At 34.3% G+C, this 27274-nt stretch overlaps 1 protein-coding gene across 5 annotated transcripts in view; it reads left to right on the top strand.

Annotated features, from left to right (window-relative positions):
• The window catches only part of LOC139961177 (plexin-B-like), a 45808-nt gene that overhangs the window by 3467 nt on the left and 15067 nt on the right, over window positions 1–27274 (top strand). For all 5 annotated transcript variants that reach the window (XM_071960162.1, XM_071960164.1, XM_071960166.1 and 2 more), the window contains exons 2-28: window positions 526–750; window positions 995–1123; window positions 3469–3581; window positions 3883–4012; window positions 4774–4921; window positions 5508–5607; window positions 7760–7853; window positions 8466–8585; window positions 9218–9322; window positions 9836–9926; window positions 10584–10759; window positions 11400–11554; window positions 12150–12252; window positions 15276–15412; window positions 16480–16647; window positions 18268–18361; window positions 18760–19014; window positions 19718–19894; window positions 20971–21196; window positions 22632–22777; window positions 23288–23412; window positions 23576–23641; window positions 23737–23817; window positions 24505–24568; window positions 25352–25498; window positions 26175–26331; window positions 26613–26713. In XM_071960162.1, coding sequence (XP_071816263.1) covers window positions 526–750; window positions 995–1123; window positions 3469–3581; window positions 3883–4012; window positions 4774–4921; window positions 5508–5607; window positions 7760–7853; window positions 8466–8585; window positions 9218–9322; window positions 9836–9926; window positions 10584–10759; window positions 11400–11554; window positions 12150–12252; window positions 15276–15412; window positions 16480–16647; window positions 18268–18361; window positions 18760–19014; window positions 19718–19894; window positions 20971–21196; window positions 22632–22777; window positions 23288–23412; window positions 23576–23641; window positions 23737–23817; window positions 24505–24568; window positions 25352–25498; window positions 26175–26331; window positions 26613–26713 — 3633 coding nt within the window. The remainder of the gene's footprint in view (window positions 1–525; window positions 751–994; window positions 1124–3468; window positions 3582–3882; window positions 4013–4773; window positions 4922–5507; window positions 5608–7759; window positions 7854–8465; window positions 8586–9217; window positions 9323–9835; window positions 9927–10583; window positions 10760–11399; window positions 11555–12149; window positions 12253–15275; window positions 15413–16479; window positions 16648–18267; window positions 18362–18759; window positions 19015–19717; window positions 19895–20970; window positions 21197–22631; window positions 22778–23287; window positions 23413–23575; window positions 23642–23736; window positions 23818–24504; window positions 24569–25351; window positions 25499–26174; window positions 26332–26612; window positions 26714–27274) is intronic.

The following is a 27274-nucleotide window of genomic DNA, read 5'->3' as shown; positions in this document are numbered from 1 at the left end:
AACACAAGAAATCTTTTGATAAATTTATGTTTCCCACTGTTGCTAAACAGCTGTTTGCCTTTGATTCAGATAATTTAGGTAACCTGATATATTGAATTTAAATCTTGAGATCATTATGAAAGCAGGCACTCATGGCAAGCTGATTTGGTATAGCAGTTGTTGCCTTTGGTAACAGATTATTTTGAAGGGCAGTACAGTAAGCAGTAGGGGCACCAGCAGCAATTTGCAGTCTGTGCCATCGGTTAATTTGAGCCGTGGTAGTAAGGAATGCCAAACGTATGGCATACTTCTAATCATTACCTTAGACATTACATACTTTTTTAAAGATTTCTTTTTAAAGACTCAAAAATGTATCTGCTATGCCATAATACAAAAAACTAACAGCTGTCTCTGTTCAAGTACACTTGACTGATAGCCAGCATATTAACACTGAAAAGAACCCAACTGCTTTCAAATATAGAATCAACTGCAGGTAGTGACATCCAATATGTCGTTTCAGCTGATGTTATGTAACTTCTTTCCTAGGGAGGAGAAGTTCAGTGTAACCTATTAGGTTCAATACTACCATGTTCTACCACTTCATTAGCAAGATATCCTGAGAGACATGCACACCTAGGTCCTATCCCAGGAGAGGTTGTCTTTGAACATTCAGGAGAAACATTTACCTCTATCCTGGTTACCAAGACCATGGTCCAGACTGCTTCACAGAACGTGGCTTTCATCCGTTCTCAGGAAGGGCATTTACTGAAGGTGAGATGGCTTGATGACATTCTTCATACAGATGATTTTTTAACTTAATTTGTTTTTACTTAATTTTAAGTACATAAACAGACAATAAGAATATATATTGAATAGACAAAATATATACAAAGCATTCATAAGTATACAAATACCTACATAGAAAGTATGTAACTAGTATGTACTTTATAACCATTACAGTTTACAGTATGTCACTCTATTATTTGGTTGATCACTTAGTACTTCACTTCTGCAGGTTCGATTTGATGTGGGTAATGCATTGTCAGGGGTTGTATATGAACAGCTGGAGTTACATTCCTCTGTCCTTAGTGATACCTGGATCAGTAATGATACTGAAAGCATCATGGTACTAACAGAGAGAAAGGTAAGTCATTTTACAATTTCTTTTAAGGTAAAACTCCACTTGCAAAAAAGAAGAACAAGAAACAAGTTGTGAGTGCTGCTGATGTGGTTCTTCAAATACTCTGTAATGCAGCTTCTTTACAAACTCTTTCAAAACCTATAAAGTTTAAAGAAGGCCTCACATCGACGCACCTCGCTCATAGCCACATGATATTTGCTACCCTTCATAATGAGTATTATAGCAACAGCTCATTATTATGTCAAATACAGTGTTGTGAGCCAAAAAAATGTCAGAATGAATTATGAATACAAGTTCCCTAAATCACTAATGGGTTATATCTTGGAAACGGGAATAGATATCAACTATTTTTGGCAGAGTAGGGATTTCCAAAAGGTTTTTCAAATGCGATCTGGCAATCTGTGATATTTCCGAGCTGACCAAATTGAACATGAAAGCCTATTCGTTCAAGTTCCACAAAATCCTGATCTGTGTTCCATTTTACAATTCAAGCTTCCAACTATTTCCATGTAACAAGCCAACAATACACCATGGATAGCAAAATTGTCACAAACAGTTTGTATTTATGTGTAACTCTGCCTTTTGTTACCTGGTCTAGATTTGTCTGTAGAAGTCACTGTGTCTCTCTTCCATTTGTCGAAATTTGGAATGTTTGTGTGCTCGACTCATTTCCAAACAATATCTACGTGTATATTTGCCACCCTGAAGTTTATGTAACGGATGACGACTATCTCCTTGCAACACACAAAATATTCCTGACTTAAGTTTGAGTGAATAAATATTACAGATCAAACATTGTATGGTGCCCTGCATATTTCAACCACTCAGTTTCCTGCCAAATATCAGTTTTAAATTGCCGCCATTGATTCTCGGACATGATTTACACTCAGAAATCCTTCTCATTATGTAGTCGTATAAATCTATTAAGCTATGCAGTAAAAAATGAAAAATTCTTATTTTATTGACAACAATAACAAAAATTAAAAGAAAAGATATCAAGAATAATTTCTTGTTGTGTGTGATTGAGTAACAGTAGTACAAATGTTGTCCATTAAGAGAAATGAACACCAAATTTGGAAATGTTGGTCTGATGGCAGATTGCCCAAAACTTTGGCAGTATCCAGTGCAGTAACTTCATGTGTTCAAGCATATACCTAATATCAGCATCTGTCAAGTAAAACACAGAGCCGATATAATTATAAAATAATAAAGTACAATAGATACTAATTAATAAGATATGATGCAAAACCACATTCTGTTCAAAATGATAATAATGTTTACAAGAAGAGCATTTGGTTCAGATTTAAAAAAAAGTGTGTCTGAACGAAGCAAATTCGAGTGGTTGTTTTTAGTACATCTTGAATGTTCCATAGTTTGAACAAAATGGGCCTAAGTTATTAGTTGTTATACATATCCCTATCCTAGCCTATAGTACAAACTTTGCTTCCATTACAGTAACAAGTGATGTTACAAGGAATCAAAGTTCAACAATCAATTTGTGTGCAACGTGTATGGAAGTTGTAATAATGTTTTCAGAATGCTTTAATTAGTAAGTATTGGACAACCACATCATCAGCAATATGACACTCCAATTAGGCAAGAAAATGTCAGTATTGGCATTTAGTAGGTCTTGTAGCAATACAAAACCTGTACTATTATGTACAAACATGTGCTAGTGATCTTATAAGATTGTAGAAATGATTATTGATTTATTTGTCAAACTTTTTAATAGAGAAAAAGTTTATGGTATATTGAAAACAAATAGGAGGAATAATAAGGCTGAACTTTTGCAAAAAACCATGTATGCTGAACTATTACAAGTGAAGTCAGGATTGTTTGAATAAATGCTGGTCTTAACATGGGCCCACAGAAAGATCTTGAAGCAGGTTGGAAATGATTTACTCATTTCCTATGGAATGCCAAATTATCTTTACACTTGCTTTTGTCACACATGAACCGCAAGCGCAATGCTTTGCTGGCCACTACTTGGTACAATCCTTTGCAAACAATAAACAACAAATACATTTTACACTTGGCTACAGTATTTAACTTTCAGATATTTTGGAGTGTGTACATTCACATGTGAAGCATATGCATGATGCATCCTTGACACTTGTGCTAATCCAGCTGCACACAATGATCAAGGTGTGGTAATGTGAGGCTACCCTGACTCACAATATATATATATATATGGATTGCATATATGTCCAAAGAATCATCTAAAACTTCTTGACTAAACAATTGTTAAAGTCAATATATAGTAATGATTACAATCATTTAAAACTTTATACATTATTATTAATCACATGCAAACTTTGCTAGATAGTTGAATAAATCTTCTCTTTCAGTTGATTGAATTGTCTGTCACAAACTGCAGTCAGTATCAAACCTGTGATGAGTGTATTAAACCAGGAACTAACCTTGGAGATCCTTATTGTGGATGGTGTACTCTGGAAAAGAGGTAAGCAGCCTGAGTACCTAAGTGGTTCAGGCAATGGAGAAGGTTCTTCATCTCAATTACCTTTCTTCACCCAGCTGTAACAATGGGGACCAGAGAGGTCACTTGTAAACTTGCTAATTAAATGTAACTTATAAATATTCATGCATGTGCTTTATATGGCAGCAACCTATGACATGTTCCTTGTTGTCCTTCTGTACTTAACAGTTATATTTGTAAGTGTTGTAAATTTATTATTACGTTCTATTACAATATCCTTGCTAGTATAATTTTCTCTCTTGTACTTCTTATGCTTTTGCTGTAGGTGTACAAGGTTTAATGATTGTGATGGCAGTGAGGATAGTGAGAGGTGGCTGCCTTTTAATGAAGATGAATGTGTTACTGTCTCAGCTTCACCAGAACATTTACCAGTGGATGTCACCGTAGATAGAAATGTAAATCACTTTCTGTTAATAATTTAAATATAACATTCTTGTTATTTCTGAATATTAGCAGTGTTCTAATTAAGAGCAATAAACACAATTTTCTGTAGTCTTGAACATCGTGGAAATGTAAATAAGTCCCTACAGGAGGAAAAAAACGTTTTGAAATGATTGGAATTTTTGAAGTCATGAAAGGATTGGAATTAATAATTTAAGGGAAAGTTTACAATTATTCTGGTTTTTGGTTGTTTCAATGAAAACACTTGAACAACATATTGTATTGCTTATGGCCCTCTCTGACCTCACAGTTTATCTGTTAAATCAGCAAATAAATCTGATATTCAACATAAATTGGGCCTAGCCTATGCCAAAATCATACAGACTAATAATGCATCAGTTACACATGCAAGAAACATACTTACGGCTCTCAATCGGTCCAATCTCTTTGAAACAGACTAATAACTTTTACAAGGTACGTAAAATTTCACTAAAAAAAAATTTAAAATGTAAATTGTTAGCAAATTTGTACTTGTGTATGTGCTTAAAAAGCTACAAAAGTACCAGCATTTGAGCACCTTTAAAATCAAGTCTAAGGACACCCCCTCCCCCTTAGACCCTCCCCCAGGACGGCAATCAGTATACCCGGCACTCAGGAAGTCCTGGGCACATCCCTGTGTATATATATTTGACATTACCATGATACCTTGGTATGATATATGTCTTCACAAATATACATAGATGACTAATGGGATTCTATTATTTTTCTTACTCAGGTCATCTTAATTGTTTCTCATCTCCCAACTAATGAAAACTACTTCTGTCATTTTGGGAACTTTATCTCTGAAGCCTTTGTCATTGGGAGAAACCAGCTGCTCTGTCAAAGTCCTGATGTGGACACTTTACCAAACATCCCTGTAGGAGGTAACTAGTTAATAAAATTGTACTTTTGACGAAAGTGTTATGATATACATATTAACCATACGATATAGGCTGATCACAGTCTCTACACAGTATTATGTAATGTTTACAGTGATGGAAGATTCACAAAGAGCTGAGTTTACAGTTAACCGTGTGCAACTTCAGTGAGTACTGCTGTATTATTTATTACTGCTGTTTTATGTTCCTGTTTTGTAAAATGTACAAGACATCGGTTTATTGCTCAAAACTGATACTGTGATAGTTGCAATAGCTTTTATACTTATTGTGGATAAGTCTACGATTGAAAACTTTCTGCTCTGATATGAATGTGTAAATATGAAACATTTTGGCATTCTTTGTTAACTTTGGGAAGCTACATATTGGTTGAATGAGCTAGCTCAAATGTAATTTTAGTCACCTGCAACAACATTTAGACTCCGTAGAAGACAGCAGAACCATTCAAACTCTGCCCTGTATAGTAAAGGCATGTCTTGACAGGACTGGATAAAGGTTATGCTTATACATATTTTTAAAACATGAACATATATTTTTGTCTCTCCCATAAATATATTTTCTCTTCCGACACCAGAGGATGCTGTAGAGGTTGAACTGTCTCTGTCATCATCAGAATATAACATTAAGTTTGTCAGCATTCCTTACTACTACTTTGATTGTAACAGAATTACAGGGTAAGTTAACATCATATGTATAGGCAGCTGATGTATTGTGAATTCTGTATGGAAGAACATCAAAATAGTGATATTTTCTAAAGGGTATCAATTTTCCATGGCTCTTTGTTATAGATTGTTCGTCACAAGCTTCTCTATTGCTCTGTATCTTGGCTCTCTTAATTTGTTTTGGCTGCATTAATTGTGATCTTTCCTGATATTTCAGGTCACCTCACATTGATCAAGCATTCCTTTCAGAAAAGTATTCTACAATATATTGAATGATGTTATTATGAAGCTAGCACTGAATATTTAAACTTAAATTTACATTTGAATATGTTTACTTTTTTTATCTCAATACATTACATGTATAGAGATATTGTAACAGTAAGTGGGACTTTCTCTTCTCTTAAAAATTTTTCAGCGTCTTCAAACAAAGTTCTTTTTCTCTGGAATTCCAGAGCAAGAATATATCATATAGACCAACAAAAGTTACTATTTTTTATTCCAGAATTGTATCTCATTCTGTGACTTTTTCACCGATTTATGTCCAAATCGGGCCAATTTGGACTGAAAACACACTTTGGCAGACCTGTTTTGCACACGCTCCAAAACTTATGTTTTATGAAAGAGAATAGAATAGAACTGTCTTTCAACAGTGGTATCGTCTAAGATAGGGTCCTATGTATTATATATTTTATTAAAATTTTAAACTTTCATTTGTTGTTTACAGGTAGGTATTAATAAGAATTTTACTACGTGTATATGACATTTAATGGCTTTTATTTGCTTTATTTGATGTTTAAATGATTTTTCTTTCTTAAAACAACACTGAGCTGCCGCCCCTACTTTTAGTAAAAAGGTCCGTTTTTGATGATTAAACCCCGCCCCCAAGTCTGTTTTGTAGCAGATTGGCTATGACTCATAACAGCTACATGTTAGATATTCGAAAATGGCTACCCTTGCGAACAATTTTCTGTTCTGTAGTTAGGTACGCGAGGTGTTAGTGTATTGCATGCTAATTACATTCTGTACTGCTGAATTCTACGAAGGCTAGTGCATTTAATTTATATTAGGCCTTCGTTTTTGTAACATCCATTTAAGGATAGTACTGGTGTTCAGGTAGCTTTTCAGAGCAAGGGCCATGATAAGTTTGTTTGATTGCCCTTCATGTATTTTGTATAATTACGTATACACATTCTTGTATTTCTGAAGGCTACTTACTGTAGGCCTAGTGCATTTAAAAATATATAGGCCGCTAGGCCTATTAGGCTTTCAGTGATAGCCACATTAGCATTGTACTGGTGTTCAGACAACTTTTCCTAGGAAGCACCAGGGTAAGTTTGTTTGATGGGTACGTATAAAAGAGGAGCTGGCCATAGCATCACAACTTTTATAAGACTATAAAAATTGTATAAGGTTATGTTTTATTTATAAGGATATAAGATGTATAAGGTTATAAGAAGTATGTTTAGCTTTCTTTTGAACCTGTAATGTTTGACATCAAATGTACAAAGAATTAAAATAAAATAACAAAATGGAGAGGAACTGAGGTGGCTATTAGGGGAAGAGGAGGCCACCTATCACTTGCATATAAAAACTTGTAATCTTCTTTTACATTATTTTTTCCAAGTCATAAATCCATGAAATCTTCATGTCCGAAAAATTGAGATGGAAAAACGTGGGTTGTTTTGATATCTAGAAGTGAACACAGTTTTGATGGTAGTCACCACTACAGTCTTCAGTAACATACAGTAGGTCAATAGGCCTAGCTCTCAAGGCAGGCATCAAGAATATGGTCGAGTTGTTCGCCTCTTCTAATTTGGCTGTTGTCATTGACATCAAACTATATGACCAAAAAGTCCAACAGAGACTGACCTAAGATGAAGGATACCACATAAAAAACAAGTTCTTAAATATTCTATGACATTACTAAACCTTGCAACGTCGTTCTTTCGACTAACCGGCAATGAGCGCTAAAGGCAAGATTAGCAGGATAAAGTGTAACCTGCAGAGACTATTCGTGGCAAAGTAGCAAAAATGCAAGTTATATATTTGTTGTACCATGATTGATATCGATAATTGTAGAGACAGAGCAAAGATTTGAAATTAGGAATCAAAATTAAAACTTCCAGTATTGAGATACTGCATCATTGATGCTCTTGTACTTTAGATGTGTAGACTGTTCTACCAATTGGGATTGTAACTGGTGTGTAGATGACTTTACCTGCAGTTTCCAGAGAGACCCTCTCTGTGGTGATTTCATTGTGAGTATTAGCAGTTTAAGCATTAAGTGTACAACCCTTATCTACATCTGTTATTTATGATCTTGGATTCATCAAAAGATGTAATTTTAGACATTATTTTTGCCAAATGAAGTAAATTTCTTTGATTACAAGTAACATATAACTTATTGCACCATTTTGCTGGTTGAAATGAAGAGTAAGAAATTAAGAATAGTACCATTGCCAACAAACTGCCTTTTATATAAGATATAGCTAACATTAATGGTCATGAAGTGTATTCAGTCTATTGGTTATGTGCTGAGAAATAGTAAAAATGTTAAAATAATGTAACAAGATTGTTTACATTTTGTAATGTTCATAACAACTTTTATACATTAGTATTATAATGTTTACCAGTTAGTAAGCTGGCTGTCTTCCTGGTAGCTTTCCCTAGGAAGCAAGTTCCACAGTGTTTCCATTGTATAATATGCTTCTTGTTTAAGGAAGTAAAATGATGTGATGATATGACAACAATCTAACAAAATCAAGGCATCAAAACCTTTTGACCTTTGAAACTAACAGGAACTGATGGAAAATCTTGAAGACTCTAAATCAATGAGTTTTTCTTTTTCTGATTTTCCTTTCCCTGTACAGATTGAATCTGAACATTGCCCTATGCTTAAGACTGGAGACACGTTTATCCCTAATGGTCTCAACAGAGAGATTATCTTTATTGTCCAAACTCCCACAGCATCGACTAGTATATCAAACAAAGTAAGTAGACTACCAAACTTCAGTTAGTTTTCAGACATCAGCTTAGAGTGTACTTCAAAAGTGTCTATTGAGTGTAACCCACTTACTTTCTTCCCTTCTTTTTTGAGGCGAGGTGGTTTTTTTTAAGGGGAGGTGGTTTCTTTGAGGGGGGAGTGGATTTCAGAAGGGATTAGGTGGGGATAACAATTTACTGTCTCAGTTTTGTTTATTTTTTCTTGTCCTGGGATCGATCTTCTCGCTAAACCTACAGGGGTTTCAGTTCACTTCCTTTCTCTTCTTACTCTAATGGGTTTGTTATATATTATGTAACAAAATAACTAATTAACTGAACAGAAATGTGGAAAATATGCACTAAAGGCGAATTAATTAAAAATTGATGTAGTTTAACATAATTTATAATACTGCACTCCAATCAAGCGTTGATGTCAAATAGTTGAGAGAAATATTCTGAGTATATGCAAATGACTAACAGTGTCTGATAAATAATTGTTGATGATTAAATCAAATTTATTTATCACTCGCTCATTAACATACACTTATGCTATTGAAAGTTGGTTTAGTATTCTTCATTTTACATGTTGGCTAGCTCAAGGAAAGGTTAACTATTAATGTAATTTTGTCATCAAATGCAGGAATATGAATGTGTTGTTGGTTATGAAGGAAGAGAGACCAGTTCAAAGGCCACTGTTTCTGACATGAATGAGGATAATTTTACAGTCACTTGTGAAGAGACACAGGTAAAACTTGGTAACCAATTTTAGATTTGTAATCTTTGATAGGATTAAGTTTTACCACATGAGGAATAAAAGCTACATAACCAAATTTATGAGATTGGAATTCATCTGAATTGCATAAAGCTTGAAGAGATCTAACAGATCAATATGTTGCCATAGCAAGAAGAAACTTTGATTGTTGCTTTATTAATCATTCACACCAATCTGTGAATGTTTTTTCATTAAAAAATATTTATTTGTCTAAGATTTTGTGGCACAAGAGTAGAATGAAAGAAGGTTATACCATTCTGCTATAAAAAATATCACTGTGACATGTGCAAGACAGTTTTAATGTACAATCAATTATGTTGTATGTTTTTTCTTTTCCTGGCTGGGGGGGGGGGTGGGACTTTATCAATGTCTGAAAACAGCAAATGCTTTAGTTTTTATTGCATGGTTAGATCTATGCAAATCTTATAATTACTTATAAGTACTGAATTTATATTACAAGTAAGATGTTTATGTCCTATTTTGCAGTACACATACACAGCAGAAGAACAGACAGTTTATGCATCTCTGAACCTTAGATGGAAAGTGAGGGAGGTATACATTGATGGGACCAATAATGGTATGTTTACCTATGAAGCTGTCATTATGCTTTATTGTTACTTGATATCTTTACTGATTAACTAACAGACTAACGAATGTGTTATCTTAAAGTACTTTTGTTACTGAGTAGATTTGAATGACAAAACAAATTACCCAATAAATGGTGCGAGTACACTCTTGAGCAAATGGACACTTTCAGGTGTTATGTAATGATGCCTTTTTTAATTTGCATATTTTAATCTAAGGAAGATAGGTGACACTCCCTTGGAATCTGTGCCTGCCTTGTCTGATTCAGTGCTCTAAGCCATGCTATTATTATGTGCATCATTTCAGTGAATAATTCTAGTAATTCTACAACAGAGTACTTCTGCAATAAATTTGTAAATTCACAAAGACAGTCACCTGGATTTGTTTCTTTCAAGTGAGCATATCACCTATTTATACAATATTGTTGACAGTACACAGTAAATGGACACTTTCAGGTGTGATTTAAAAACCCTTTTTTTTATTTGCATATTTTAATCTAAGGAAGACTGGTTCCTCCTGATTTCTATGTTGGAATGTTGATTATAATATCCTTCATTCCAGAAGCAAACTGTCAAAAGTTTTCATCTGATTTGTCTGTATAGTAGATGGATTACATTTCATCTTTCTATTATGTTTCTTTTCATTTCAGTGATTCTGTACAAATGTTCTGCGGACAGACCAGATTGCAGTCGCTGTTTGTCCAATATAACAACTCCTCCAGTCTTAATGTGTATTTGGTGTTCATCGCAGTCATTATGTGCTGTCAGAGAAAACTGCAACCAAGGAATACAGAAAGTGTGTACAGCTCGGCCACAGATCACATGGGTAGGCCCTAATAGTTAAATAACAGCTTGTTTACATTGTACATAAAATAACAAGATATAAACACAATTATTGTATTATGTACACAAAACAGCTTTAAGCCTACAACTACTTTCCCAAAGTCCTACACTTTACAGGAGAGATCCAAGATTTTATAATAAAGCAGGGAATGTGAACCAGTCCTTGAAGCCAACTCCCATGTAGGAGGGACCTGCAACAGCAAATAGTACATTTTGAAACATATGTAGACTATAATTTGAGTCTATAATTAGTTACTTAATTAATTAATTAATCTAACCTTAGATTGTTGTAATCTATAAATACTTCGAATTTTTGTGTGAAGTTGAATAGATGGTGTGGGGTGCTGGGGAGGGGGGTGGAAACACACCCACACTAGCCTGGATATGTGCCTGTCTTGTCTGATTCAGAACATGAGGATGTTTTGAGGTTATTCTATGCATACAGATTATAAGAATCTTTCCCTTCCTTATACTGATTGTGGCTGTAGAGAATCTTGACATGTTTCGATAGTTATCTAATCCTTATAGTTGAGGCAGAAGACAAAGCTTTGTCGGCAGGGTGACCACATCATGTTGGTTTTATTCAATTTACTTTAACACATTTCCATCTCAACATTTTCTAGATTGAACCAACTAGTGGTCCAATCGAAGGAGGGACCATGGTTCAAATTATCGGCACTGACCTGGGCCAGAGATTTTCAGATATTGAGGAAGTCAAACTAGCTGAGGTTTCGTGTGATCATGGACGTTATGAAGATCAGTACATAGTTGGGGAAAGGTGAGAAAGTTAATTTCATTGTGTTTAACAGTATATTGCAGATGGTTCATGTAATAGGGCAATTGTTTGTAGGTACATGCAGTGATAACATCATGTCTGTCTCCAGAGTTACTGATTTGGGGTGGGGTAATAATGTAGGGTGATGCCCATTCTGAGAAGGGGTCTAAGGGGAAGAGATGCCCCTCTCCTATGTATGGCATTTTATGCCAGCTTAGATGCAAAATGGTGCTATCACTGTCATTGTTTAAAGTACATTTTTGCAATTTTCCACTTTTCAGCTGTGATATCAACAAATATAAACCATCTGTAAAATCTTCTACAGAAGCAGAGGGAGGGGGGATCAAGTGCCTCCCATGTAGGACTCTCCAAGTTAAGAAGTTACTGGTCTTTAGTTGACATCAAAAGGATTTCTTTATGGTATCATTTAGGACAGTGACTTATAATATATTATCACTTTGGCAACCAGCAATAATAAGGATATCATCCTCTGTAAAGCCTTCAGTATTGATAAGTGTAACTTTATTTCTTAATTAACTACTTTTTCCTTTTAATATACAGTACTTTATACCATACTTTTCTTTTTGCCATATTTCAGTGTGACATGTTTGTCAGGATCATCAGTGGTGAAGATGGGTCTGGTCTCTGTAGAATTAACAGATGACAGGACTTCACAGGGGGATGTTCTGTTCTCTTACAATGTGAGTACATTGTATATACTCCCATTAGTATTTTTCTGTTTGTGTTAAGATACCAGACCTTATGTGAGGGAGTGTCTGCCTTTTATCAGTTCAGGAGTTTTGGTTTGCTGAGAATATGCAGGTTTTCAGTAGAAGTTTCAGTCAATGAAACATTGTAACATTCTTCATGGGGATCATTTGATGTTTATCAACAGGTTGTTTGCAGGTATATTCTGTGAGAAATAATCCTTTAATATAGTGTTGGTAGGTAGTGTTTTTCCCTACATCCATATTGAGCGTGCTAGCTAGCCTTCATTTTGAAAGTGATTCCTAATTTGTTCGGATTTATGTTTTTGTTTAGTTTCTCAAATACTGATTTGACATAATCGATTCATCATTAGTAACACTACTTTTCAAAGTACAGAGATTAGCCTTTATAGGTTTTACATGAGTAAAACAAGGAAGAAAGTAAAAGATAATGTATTGGAATAATTTGTACAGTGTAGGGTACATAGGTAGGTCCAATGTTTGTGCAGTGTAGGGTAGATAGACATGTCCAATCTTTGCACAGTGTATTCTTCATAGGAAGGTCCAATCTTTGTACAGTGTTGCATACATAGGCAGGTCCAATCTTTGTACAGTGTAGCATACATAGGTAGGTCCAATGTTTGTACAGTGTTGCATACATAGGTAGGTCCAATCTTTGTACAGTGTAGCATACATAGGCAGGTCCAATCTTTGTACAGTGTAGCATACATAGGTAGGTCCAATGTTTGTACAGTTAACATACATAGGCAGGTCCAATCTTTGTACAGTGTAGCATACATAGGTAGGTCCAATCTTTGTACAGTGTTGCATACATAGGTAGGTCCAATCTTTGTACAGTGTAGCATACATAGGCAGGTCCAATCTTTGTACAGTGTTGCATACATAGGTAGGTCCAATCTTTGTACAGTGTAGCATACATAGGCAGGTCCAATCTTTGTACAGTGTAGCATACATAGGCAGGTCCAATCTTTGTACAGTGTAGCATACATAGGAAGGTCCAATCTTTGTAAAGTTAAGCATACATAGGCATGTTCATTGATTGTTCCATTGATGGGAATATAATAATGATATCATACTTAATAGTCATACATATAAATAAACATGAAAAACAGGCATGTACTGAAAGATTACCATTTTTACGTCCTTTCCTAACTTTGGTAAAAACCTGCCCTAAAAGGGTCAAATTAATCATAAATTAGAGTTAACAGGGTCTGTAGAGTCTTCATTATTACAGTGTGTACCAGTGAAGTAGGTAATAGTCTATGTGTGCTGTCCTCGCGCTAAGGAACTGAGGGCGCTATACAGCCAGACAACCATTTCCCCTCAAGCCCCAAAATAAAGATAAACCGTGACAAGATCATGGACGTTTGACAACAGTTTAATTTGATTATACGTTGATGAATGAGTGAGAAGACGGTAAAACCGAAAGAAACAAAGGAAAAAACTATGTCTAAATAACAAGGTGAGAATAATGAACATGTTATATGAACAAGGCTAGATAACATATGCCACAAGAAGGTGACATTCCTGACTAAAGATAAAGTGAAATTAACATAGGCAAGGTGAACAAATACTGTATGTCTGACTTGTGGTTATCCGAAAACTGTACACTATATATACTGCAATGACAACGTAGGGAACACATAATAAGTAACTGTAAACAATGAGTAAACAATGGTCTAACCGAAACTCCATACAACCAAAATCTTAGCTACACGTACCCTGTACGCACACCATGCAAATAACAAAGATAACATAACACGTAAATAGAAGCCCAAGGGTAACGAAACATACTGAATGAGTTGTGGAGGTAATAGAATACTCAAGAATAGATGTGAAGTACACGCAATAATAAAATAGATACCAAAAATTACTATAAATAAACAACCTAGTATAACTGCAACAAAAAACTCTAACAACCAGGTAACGTGTGAGCCCAAGTATGCAAATCTCATGAACCGTAAGTAACAATGTAAAACAGGAACGTAGCGGAATTGGTCTACGGTAATACATAATGGAGAATAGAAAACATTAGGGCACCTCACAAAACACAGCAGAAACTGGCCAATAACAACTTAGATGTACAATTTTGTGATCCTATAAGCAGTAAAAAATACAACAAACACTTACAGACTATCACACTCCAAGGATCGATAGAAACTATGAGTTTAGATTAAGGTTATATGATTGCATCTAAAACAAGCAATGCTTCTGGCTTAAAACGTGACAATTGTAAACAAAACGATTTCTGAGCGTCCACAAGAAAAAGTTGGCGCTATACTAAAAAGTAATATAAATAGGAATAAAATCAAAAACACAACACTATGGTTTAGTAAACCTAAGTTGTATTTTATTGTATGTATTTTAGATCTTCCTGCAAGCAGGAACTCAAAAAGAAGCCTCATTGGCAAAGCCACAAGCTGAGCAAAGTTCATATTTAACGTCCATTATTACGAATTGTCAATTATCGACAACTATGTAACTGGACGACATACATTAAGCTTGGAGTGACTCGAACTGGGGACCTTATGATTGGAAGGCACCGGCATTTACCACTGAGCTAACACTCCTAACTAGTACCTATGGCTGTACCTATAACTCCTAATACCTAACCCCTAGTTAGTACCTATGGCTGTGCCTTTCACTTAAAACTGTAAAACGAATCATTTACTGTAGTACTTAACAGTGAAATTAACTATGTAAGTTCTTTTTACATTGCTTTAGATGCCACTTTATCATACTGAATCAGGCATTTGTTGAATGCAAAGTTAATCATTTAGTTGTGACATATGGTTAATTAAGGATTTTTTCTGATATTACTTTAACCTTTCAAACTCTTTCCATATATCATTATTTTATATATAGTATTCAAGAATCAGTGTGAGAGGTGGATGGTAGGCTGTGTGTGATTTCAAATGTTTCTATTTGTATAGCCTTTTGATTGTCTCATCTATTTTCATAAATAACATTTCTCATTGATTGAATCTTTCTTGCAGGATCCAAAATTAACCTCATATTTTCCTGAGATTGGTCCAGCATCTGGAGGTTCATTGATAACTATTAATGGTACAGACCTAGACACCGGTAGAGATATAGAAGCTTTTGTTGGAAGTGAGCCATGCAGTATTACAACGTAAGAGTAATTAAATCCTTGCTGAGTTACAGTCTGAACATGTCAATGTTTTGCATAGATCTCTAATATAATAAACAAAAATAATTGATTACTATGATTTGAATTCTTCCATTCATTTTTGTAATTATTTATTTTTTACATTCAATATAATTCTGTAATATCATTCAATGTAGTTAAATAGGATGGCAAGATAAATTATTAGAATGTCATGGTCCTTTCATAAATTAAGAGTCTTTATGGTTCTGAACCACAAAGACTCTTAATTTATGAAAGGACCATGACATTCTCATAATTTATCCGGTGATTGTGCACGACCCTCCCACACTGCTTCAAATTTGATGCAGGATTGTGAGAACTGTTTGCGCGATTCGCGCTGCTACTGCAAACCCTAGCTAAAGCAAAAGCATGTCACAATTTAATTTACACAGATACCTGATATTACAAGGGTGACTCTCTGATACTATTTTTCTTCACTTCAAGTTTAAGTTCTGAACACCATGCCTTGTGAAACGTTTTGTTTTCATTCACACTGTATAAAATTCAGGAGAAAGTGAAACCCTCTTTTTTTTCTCTCTTACTCTGAACGCCAGTGCGTCAAATCGGCAAGCCATTGTGTCAAAATCGCGTCATAGCGGCTTAGTGGAAACACTGGTGGTTCACTATTTTGAACTGGTCATGTGTTCTCTCAGGGAAATACAATCAACTAGTAGTTATTGACAGATTGGGCACAACTGCTTTGGCTTTGAAAGTCCTGAACTCTGCGGCAGAATATTGACATTTTGTGTTTTATCTTTCAAATAAAGTAACATATATCCCATTTGACAACAACGTAACAATGTAACATATGCCAACACAGGCAAACTTACAATTTGTTACTCTATGTAACTCTTTACATGGCAGGTATGTGTGTTATATTGCAAACACAGATTTTTACTGTAGCTCCTGCATCAATGCACAATTTAGGTCACTATGCTGCTTGCAGCCATCATTCTTTGTTTAAGTTATTTATTCTTACTACTTCTTCCACTGGTTTGCTTGTCAATATTTTTAATGTTTTCCTTTTACAGAATACAACAATATTACATTAAATGCATTAATGTGAACTCTACAGTAAACAGCAGCCACAATCTTATGTTGCGTTTTGACAATCGCAGTAGAACACTCGATGGTACAGAATTTATTTACATTCTTGACCCGGAAGTCTCTGACGTGGATCCTAAAAAGTCTATCTTTTCGTAAGTTGGGTCTGCTTAAACTCAGTTAGCTTATGTGTAATGTCTTTCACACTTGGGCTCTCACTTTTGACAAGTTTAAGAAGTTCAAATGTTTTCTACTCCATGTGGTTGTAAGATGACATAATGGTACACAATAATTGGGAGGTTGACAATCTGATATTAAACATTGGAGCTACTTTCTTGAGAGCCCAAATATACTTTACTTGAGGTTGGGAAGCGTATGGATTATGCCCTGATGGAGATGGTTCAGATATTGATCAATGAGGTATGATGAGGTGTGATGGTCATAAGGTATGATGAGGTATAATGTACAGTGAGGTATGGTGAGGTATATTGTTCGGTGAGGTGCAATGAGGGATGGTGAGGTATAATGGTCAATGAGGTATGATGAGGTATAATGGTCAATGAGATATGGTGAGGTATAATGGTCAATGAAGTATGGTGAGGTATAATGGTCAATGAGGTATGGTGAGGTATAACGGCCAATGAGGTATGGTGAGGTACGGTGGCCAATGAGGTATGGTGAGGTATAATGGTCAATGGGGTATGATGAGGTGTAATGGCCAATGAGGTGTAATGGTCAATGAGATATGATGAGGTGTAATAGTCAATGAGGTATGGTGTGGTATAATGGCCAATTAAGTATGGTGTGGTATCACAATCTTTGTGTGGTAAAGGACTATTTAAATGTTTGATCATATAATTAAATTGAAGGATTGTCTGGTAGCATGTTTCCAAAATATGAGAACGCTAATGTTGCGTTTGACAGAGAAATGATTTTTTAATCGTTTAAGATGGATATTTCAAATGTACTTTAAACAATAGAAAATGTGATGTCATCTTTGCAAATGCAGATTGTGACATAACCCACGTTCCATATAGTTCCTACAGTAATCACAAAAAAAAACAAAAAACGTTATATGTATGTACCAAGTAGGCTGTGTTTTCCTACGTTCGCGATGTGTAAGTAATATGTAATAGGCAATCACCTGTGCGTGTCACACGAGAGTGTATTTGCTGTGGAAATGTGAGTGCTCACTCCAAGTCGCTCGTTTTGCCTATTTGCCTGTACTACGTCATTCACCAAATTGATGCGTTCGAACAAACTCTGCTTTTGATGAGAAACTGGTGAATTTGAAAACCAGATTTCTACAAGAAGAAACATCGAACAGGGACAATTTTCATAGGGTTAGAAATTATGAGGACAATGTATCCAAATCTTCCACCAGTAAATGCCTTTAATGTATCTGAGTTATGAACATAATAAATATTTATAGTGAAACATGAGTGTTTGAACTTAAATGATGAATTGTGAAAGTATGATATAAGTTAGTGTGAGTGGAGGATTTTGGCATTATTCATACAATACAACCACAATGGCAGAAGCTCTGGTTTTGCCATAAATTTTATGCATCACTTTAGGTGGCAAAACCTTGTAGCAATTGTGCAATAAATATCTTTTCAAGTTTTATTGTCTTTTCAAAAGAACAACCATGATGCTTTTGAAAGGAAGTAACAGCTTTTGGGTTTTAAGTTGTTAGTGGTTCAGACTGTCTGTGTGAAATCTCAAAACTTTTAATTAAATAGTCCATTAAATCTGTTCTTGCTCTTTACCAATAGAGGTGGAAACACTCTAACAATTACTGGTGCAAGATTGAACATTATAATGAGACCACAGATTGTTTTTACTGTTGATAATCAAGAAAGTGCTGAGGTGAGCCTGGTGATCTTTTTCTACTCAGAATACTTTTCTTATATGATTTTTATCTGGGAAGCTTTTAACCCTTATTTAATGAAATCAAATTTACTTACCTTGTTTGATTGTTGTGGTTTTTGTTTCACTTTTCATACATTATAGATTATTTATGGGCTGTTTCTAAATGGTTTGTTAGTATTTTATTACCACAGATTTTAATATTCCTGTGAGCTAAAACTTTCCTTCTCCATAGGTGGCCTCAGTTTTCACTTCTTGCAAAACTAACCAGTTTTCATTTGTTCTGCATTTTGGGATGAATGCATTATACAGTTTTAATGGTACACAAGATGAATGCAATGTATAAACACAAATGAGTGTTCCTTATCTTTGATAGACTGTACTTATTTTCAAAACAGATTTGTGAAATTATTGATGCTGGCAAGATGATTTGTCCTTCTCCGAGCCTTAACTTCACTCAAACTAGGAGAAAGAGAGCTGATGAGGCAGGAGGTCTTGTTGATGTTGGGTTTATCATGGATGGAGTAACAGAACTCTTAACCTGGTCAATTGACAATGAGGAAACATTTCAGTATGTGCAAGATCCAGAATATGACCAGTTTGAAGGCGGTGTTAGCGGATATGATGGCAGTCCCAGTCTACTTATCCTTAAGGTAATTATAATTAAATCTTATCCAACAATTTCATTAGAGTATTACTCATTCCATTCAGAAAATAAGAGTTAACAAAGACCCTGTGACAAATCATCAATACATAGCACATATCGCCTAAGATAGAGAACTAGGGAGCATTTATACATAATCATTTATTTTGTTCTGGTGGTGTGTAATAAGTAATGCTACATCATGTGTACTAGCTGGAGGAAGTCAAACCATTAAAGAACAGCAATGCATAGTGACCTTTAACAGTATATAGTTTTGTATTTCAATCCTTGTTCTTTCCCTGATATCTGCTACAATTTATATCAAGGAAACCAAAAATAAACCAAATAGTATTGAAACCAAACAAAAATACATATCCTAGATGTGCAATTCTTAGTCACCATCTTGTATGATGATGTCAAATGACAAAAGCTGTTTGTCTACCATGTTAGACTTGATAATTTGTCAAAAGATTACTCTCTTAGTTTTTTATTCAGAATGTTTTCATAATTAGAAAAGACTTTTTCCAGGAAGATGATTTGCCCTTTCTCCATATACCAAAGTGCTCTTATACTACATGTCATGTGTGTCATTAATGTGTGTTACAAATCATTTAACATCTGGTTCAAATTTTGTAAAAACTATAAGGAAATCTGTCACAAAAACGTCTGTAATGTTTACTTTGGCTTTTGTTCTGCCTTTGTCTTTTACACAGGGTAGAAATTTAAATGAAGGAAGCCAAGAAATAGATGTGAAAGTTTACATTGGTACAGAGCTGTGTGTAAATATTACTCTCACTCCTGGATCCTTGGTTTGCACCCCCCCAGAGAACTCCCCACCAGCTGGGGATATAAATGGGGAACACACTGAAAGAAACTTACCATTTGTTATTGTAAGTGATATATTAGTTTATATAAATTGATTCTTTGTCCACAACATATCAATGTGAAAGGTGCAGTGTTCAGGTTTCATCGATGCTTATATTGTGTAGGCCTACTATAATATAGTGTTAAACCGAAGTTAAGACATTGTGTATGAGAGAATCTTATTCTGGAATGATTTGAGTCAATATTTTTGAATGATGTAAATAATATCACTTGTTTTAAACCAGTTCAAATTTGATCAAGTAAGACTAATTAGACCAGGTGGATCTAACATGGTGCCTACCATGTTTGGACCAAGGAGCTAATGGACAAATTCTTTTCAAAGCTTTATAGCTCTGGTCAAGTAGATTAGGCTAGCCATCTGAATTTCAATGAGTCCTCTCTCATTTACTAAACCATAAGTGTCTATACCATTAGGAAGGTGTTGACTTAGGGAGATATTCCCATGTACCTGGTACTCAATGGTTATTGCTTTTGAGTGATTAATCTCTATCAATACCTACTAATGAGTACCTATTGACATCAAATAAAAGCAAACGGTACAAAAACAAAACATTTTAAAGATCTAATGATCAGAAACTGAATGATTATAATAAATGTTCAGCAAACAATCCTGAAAATGTTCACCATTGAATGTTAAAGATCAACACAATATCTAGAAAATAAAGATGTATTAACATGTTTGCAGAACATATGGGACATGTGTTGCTCTCTGATGAAATATGAGAGACAGTATTACTTGGAGAGAAATTCCATATCCTTACATGACAAATATAACACAGCTGTTAAAGATGAAGACATTTACGAGACCGTTAAAACTCTAGATGCTTTATGTCTTTCAAGAAAGAAGCATCAGCACTAGTGAATATAATTAAGTATATTTTATTTGAAAATGGCAGAAATCAGTGTTAACAGGTCAAAGAGATTTAAAATAAATTCAGTCTCTTCATATTGCATTACACCATATACAGATCTCATCTTGTATTGTTATTTGAGAATGCCTATGAACATTTCCTCAAATGTTACCACTTATCTGATTTATTCTATCAACATAATTCTTGAATGGAGTTATTTTCTCTTCTAGGTTCAACATGCTAACTTGAACATTGGAATTGGATATTTACAGTACCCAGGACCTTCTTTTAATATTATCTACGTTGTTATTCCAATTGCCGTGATCATTGTTATCATAGCTTGCATCCTATTCATCTTCGGCTGCAAACAGAAATTAGAGAAGGACAGGATTGTTACTCAACTCGAGATGCAGATAGCTCAAATCCAGAACAATTACAACGATGAGATGAGAACATGTACGTAACTTTTGATATCCTCAAGATCAAAAGGTGACTTTAGGAACAAACTGATCTTTCATATGTTGTAGAATAAACACTGCTATCAGCCCAGGTTGAATTTCTATACCACTTTTGTGGTTCTTTAAATGTGTCTTCATCATTTGAGCCTCATCAATAATAATGGCTGCACTTCTTTACATTGGTCAGTTCCTCAGATGCAACACACAATTTAAGTATAGCATGTTTATGATGTGTTACAAGTTAGTCAAGGACAAATAGTATTGAATGTCATCCAAGGGTGGTCTTTTAGTCATGTATTAAGAGAATTAGTAATATGTTATGAGAATTTATCTAAACATTCCTTTGAAAGTCAAGAGATGCAGCTCTATAGCTGTTTGCTTGTCTAGTAGACCCAACCTGGGCTTCATAAAAATGTTACAAGAATTGCATTAAAAAACACAAATTTGACCAATTCATTGAATTTCATTGCCATCAAGTGAAGCTTCAATTGCTTTATGTTATATTTTCCATTAAAATAAGGAGTGCATTTGAGTTTCTGTAATTAACTAGAATGTTGCTTTATAACATCTTTATCCGAACTAGTCTGTGGATGAAGTTCATTCCTCCATAATTTCTAATCATTATCTCTTCTGTTAATGTAACATTAAATCAATGTATGTATGTATGTATGTATATTAGATCCTCCTGCAAGCAGGAACTCGCGAAGAAGCCTAATTGGCTTATCAAAGCCGCAAGCTGACCGAAGTCAGTCTCTCACAAATCAATACCTTGGTACAATAGGATACAAATCTATTTTGTGGTTTTGATGTCACAATGTATGTTGATAGTGTTGTTTTTATTGTTTCATTTATTACTATTTTGAGTTGCAGACTGAATATTTTGATAATGAGGTCATAAATTAGGAATAGATGTAAGTGGAAGGTTGAACTAATAAATAATAAATTCAAAATATCCCCTGACTGATATTAGGGGGTTTAACCATTATAGGAGGGCCATATGCAAATGAAGGACTTTATAATGAAGGGGTTGCTGCCTTGGGGTCATCTTATGTAGGGATGGAGGTTTGATATCAAAGGGTGTGGATTCTGAGGCATATTTAGGGTACAGGTTACGTCCATATAAGTAGCCCTAAATGCAAGGTTTTGTTAATAAATAATTTGTGTGAGGTTGCAAAAATGTGGGGTTGGATGGAGAGGGTACATCCATAGTAGTGGTCCATGTCTTCCTGGCTGAATGCAAAAGACCTCCGGTTGAAGCATTTTCCCTGTTTGGCTATTGGAGGTGGGGGATGGCCACCCCCTCCCCCTGCTCCCATTTGTTTACAATAAACTTGGATTTTAAAGTGTTTGAAGAAATAACAATATTGAGATGGAGTTGTCTTCTTTGTGGAGATAAAAGTTCAATATGTTTTTCCAACCTTTTGTTTCCTCAGTGTTTACAAATCTAAAGACATCTGCTCTTGGTTTTGAAGGCACTGTAGCATCACTTCCGATGATGCCAATCTGTTCTCCAAGTAAATATATAGAAGTATTTATTTACGATGGCCATCAGACTATATCTGGCAAGATGCTATCTAAGGTAAAACATGTAAAGTTAACATCACTTTAATGATAAAGTATGTATCAATGTCCATTATATATCCCTTTTCTGTGTATGAATGTAATATTTTCACATAAAAATTCCATGCATATTTTGACATATATTTTATATCTGGTTGATAAGGTATATGTATATCTTTTGTATGTATATATCTATTGCTTGATAATACCTCTATTCAAGTGCCTCCTTTGAGTTCAGATCATTTTACATCTGACTTGATATTACCAGATCTTAATGTGAAGGTATATCTGGTAATATTCATACACCCAGGTTTACCATCAAGTAGGATGTATGCTAGTTGTCAACAGCCTTTGATTTCAAATCATGTTGTATCTGACTTGATCTGATGATATGAAACCATATATAGAAAGATTAAATTCCAGTCATCATATCTTAATTGAATGTTTATATCTAGTCATCTAGCATGTTAAATTCTGAAGATAAGCAAACACTTTCTATTCTTCAACATATTTATGTTATCTTACACAGGCTGCAATGGCTGATCCTTCTATGAGTAGAGCCATGTCAACATTTTCAGATCACTTGAAGAAGAAGGAGTATCTAGAAGTCCTATTCCATGCTTTAGATGAAAGCCAAATTGATAAAAAAGAACGGTAATCTTTAATCTAAAGTTGATATTCTTGTTTAACACAAATGCTTACTGTTTTATCAATATTTAGCTAGTTAATAATCCCCCTAATCCCTCCCTTCTTTCTCCCATAACATCCTTAAGCTGTTGAACATTCTACTGACAATCCTCTGTTTTGTCTATTTCAGGGCTAACATAGTATCACACATCAGCTTAATACTCATGATGGATGGGAAACATGCTCTCCTCACACAGTAAGTAGGACAGAATTATCAAATAATAAAAGAAGTAGAAAGTACATGTCCTTTCACAAAAGCAAAAGCAAAATTGTTTATGTCGTTTTTTGCAGGTTACTTCTCACTCTGATTGAAAAACAGATCCAAGGATCAAAAACTGATGAACTGAACAGCCCTGAAAATATATTCAGAAGGTAGTAGAATACTAGAATGTTTTTGTTTTTGTATCTATGCTTTGACAAGCACAATAGCAAGTAGAGGTGGTATTAAAACTAAAGATAAAATCAGTATTGCTTGTATGCATATAGTTTTGTGTACTATAAGTCTACTACCTGTTACAACAGAGTATCTTCCCTTCAAATGATCTCATTAGGATTTCATTAAGACAGCATTAACATGTAAATTCTGAGCATTGCTAATTATAATAATGACATCAATATCTATTTCAGAATACAAAACAAATTCACTTTGTTCATTTATTATTTATTTGTTTCAAGAAAAAAAGGCATGTAGCATCCCATTGAGCAAATCTGTATTTTAAGCTTAAATTGTAATTGTTTACATTGTTTTTACATTGCTATGGAGACATTTTCTATTCACTACTTCAGAGTCATGTGACTTCATTTGAAGTATAGATAATTACTTTATGAAAAATTGAAGGTTGGTTTGGTTGGGAATAATGATGTTCTCTGTTAATACTTTTTAAAACTTGATATTTAGATTATTTGCAGACAACTGACAAGGGCTTTCTGCAGTTGTTAAAATAGGTCTAAAACTGATCACTTTAAACAATTATACTTTTGAATGAGAATACTGACATTTAAGAACTTCAATATTTTAAGAATGTTTTATCCATATATATATTTTCTGTTACTTCACAGTGGAAACACTTGTCTTGAACCACTCTTATCAATTTGGATTGCCTTTAGTTCCTATGAATATGTGGTATGTTCATTGTCAAGTTTATCCAGAATGTTCCAAGAAGTATAAAATATAAATTAATCAATAAGACATTCACAAGGCCATGTTGTGTTTAAATGTTCCTGATTATATCATAATTATTCATATACCTTGCATGATATTTACAAATTTTCATCACATTGTAAGAAAGCTTTCCATTCTGATGTCATCCCTTTTCAACTATGACTTTTGCCCAATGAATTATATTTAATTTTTATTTAAGTTAATGTTACCTTATGTACATTAGAAAAAAATGTCACACTATACCATTAAGCAGAATGTGTGAAAACAGTTCATTAGAATATGTGATTAATGTTAAATCAGAATAAAATTACTTCGATAATAGATGTATGTACTTACATAAAAGGAAAACAGGTAAAGATTTTTTTTTTTTTGTAATTGTCATATGTAAACTTGTCAGCAAATTGTTTTTTGTTGTTAGTGGACACACTTGTTGGCATTCACCATTAAATTTGTATTGCTGCATACAATACTACACTTGTTATTATCAACATTTAAAGCTGGATTTGTGAATAACTTCTCAAATTATTTACTATTTACCCTTCACAAATATCAGTATAGGACAGTCTAAGTAAATCCAAATAACAACACCTTTCAGTAGAGCACCTGTTGTTACTGGACACTTTTAAGCTTGCATTTACTGCTTTACAGTATTATAGCTGAATATATTTTGGAGAAATGATTTAATGAATATCTGGTTCTCATATTGTTTTATTACTTTCTTTCCTTTCACAAATATCAATATAGAACAGTGTTAGTAAATCCCTACAGCAGTTATATGGAGCTGTCAAGAGTACCGTAGAGTTGGGACCGATTGATGCTGTTACTGGAAAATCTCAGTTCACCATTAATCAGCAGTATCTTTTAGACAAACAAATTACCTTCACTGAATTGGTATGTTATATATGTAATGATAATTTTTATTTGGAAGTTTATTTGTAAAGAGGTTTATTTAAATATCATTATTATTGCAGAATTATGTTCTGCCTCTGTTAAGCCAGACTAATTCAAAAGGTATGAGAGGGATGTGACTACATTAATGTAAACATTATTTGTTTTTGATCCAGTTGATGTGATAAAAACTCAAGTTATGTTTAATTCACAGCTGGTAATTAATCATTATGTCATTGAACTTCATTTCTTGATAGAGCCGATTGGACAGCCTTAGAAACCAATCTACAATTGGAATCAAATATTACTGTTGTCTGTGGTTGACTTGAATGATTTGTCGTACCTTGTTTCCATTAGGAAAATTATCTGTCAAATATTTTCACAACAATCATTTACTGAACTCTACTTTTGTTGAGTCCAAAGTTGCAAAAGTGTTGTTTTTTCTTTTAAAAACACAATTGATCGCTTCAAATGATAATATGCAAAAATCCCAGACACATAGAGCTCTTATGGTGGCAACACATACTCTATTAATTGTGAGCCTATATTGTCAACCTATTGTATCAAAATTACTGATAAGGCACATTCCTCCTGGAGGGGTAAAGTGAGAATATTTAAACTTATATCGGAAAACCATTTGTCTGTACAAAAACCTGTTAATATCAATATTTATTTTCAGAGACTTCAAGTTCTCTTCACTGATAAGGAGGATGAGCTTGTTGAGTTAGGATTCCTGAGTGTAGATACAATTACACAAGCCAAAAGTAAAATCATTGACCATTTCTACCGCGAGGAACCATATTCTACACGGCCTGTCCCAGAGCAATTTGATCTGGGTAAGTTGCATCTATGCTTATCACCTAACTTACCTGGTTGTTTCTTCTCTTTCATTATGTCTATTGTATTTGTCATTAAGTACTGCATGTTAATTGGTTTCATTTGTTAGAGTCTAGAATAACCATTTCACCATTTCGGTAGCCTTAGAAAATGTTCATGACTTGTAATGCGCTGAGGTCGTTTCAATGATAATTCTGGAATTTTCAATAAGAAGCAAGATTTTTGTGAATCTGTTTTTATTGATCTGTTTCTTTTTGCATGCATCAACTTCTTTTGACAGTTTTGTGCCCACGAAAGGAGGATACTCGTATCCTTAGAGATGATGGCTTTTTACGACTCCAGGATGGATGGAGAAAACTTAATGTACTCTCTGATTACAAGGTAAGTAATATGTTGATCTTGGCTATTAGAGTTGGTCACAGCCTTATTAAGGGTGTCCTCTAGGAGCACTTATGGCTCTAAACCTTGAAAGGATTTTCAGTTTACTGCAGCAATGAAACACAAATCACTGTGAATGCCCCACCATAAAGTATAAAGATTTGAGTTTAGAAGTAAAATATTTCAACTGTAAAGTGAGAGTGGTTGCTGTGTTTACCAAGTATATCGTAAGATTAAGAAATGATAATTTACTGATGTCTGCGGTCTTTTGGAAACATTCCTGGGAAGTTTGTGTACAACGCAGCCATTTTTGTAGTTTTGTCACTTATTTTCTATTTTTAGGATTGGTGTCATAACCATTGTTATTTGCTTCATTTGGTAATTTAGATGTATTGGAATGGTGACAGTGAAATGTGCATCAAGCATCCATCTGTAGCACTCCACAAACCTAATGAATGCAAAATTATTAGCCTTATATAGAATGAAAACATGTTAATTTTAATGACTTACCCTGGTTGGTTTGAATGATATGTTAGACAGTGGAAAGGAGGTTGTCCAGTTTTA

This window comes from Apostichopus japonicus, chromosome 20 (assembly GCF_037975245.1).
Source record: "Apostichopus japonicus isolate 1M-3 chromosome 20, ASM3797524v1, whole genome shotgun sequence".
Classification (NCBI taxonomy): domain Eukaryota; kingdom Metazoa; phylum Echinodermata; class Holothuroidea; order Aspidochirotida; family Stichopodidae; genus Apostichopus; species Apostichopus japonicus.
Note: the sequence above shows the minus strand (reverse complement) of the source record. Positions and strands in the feature narration are given on the sequence as shown.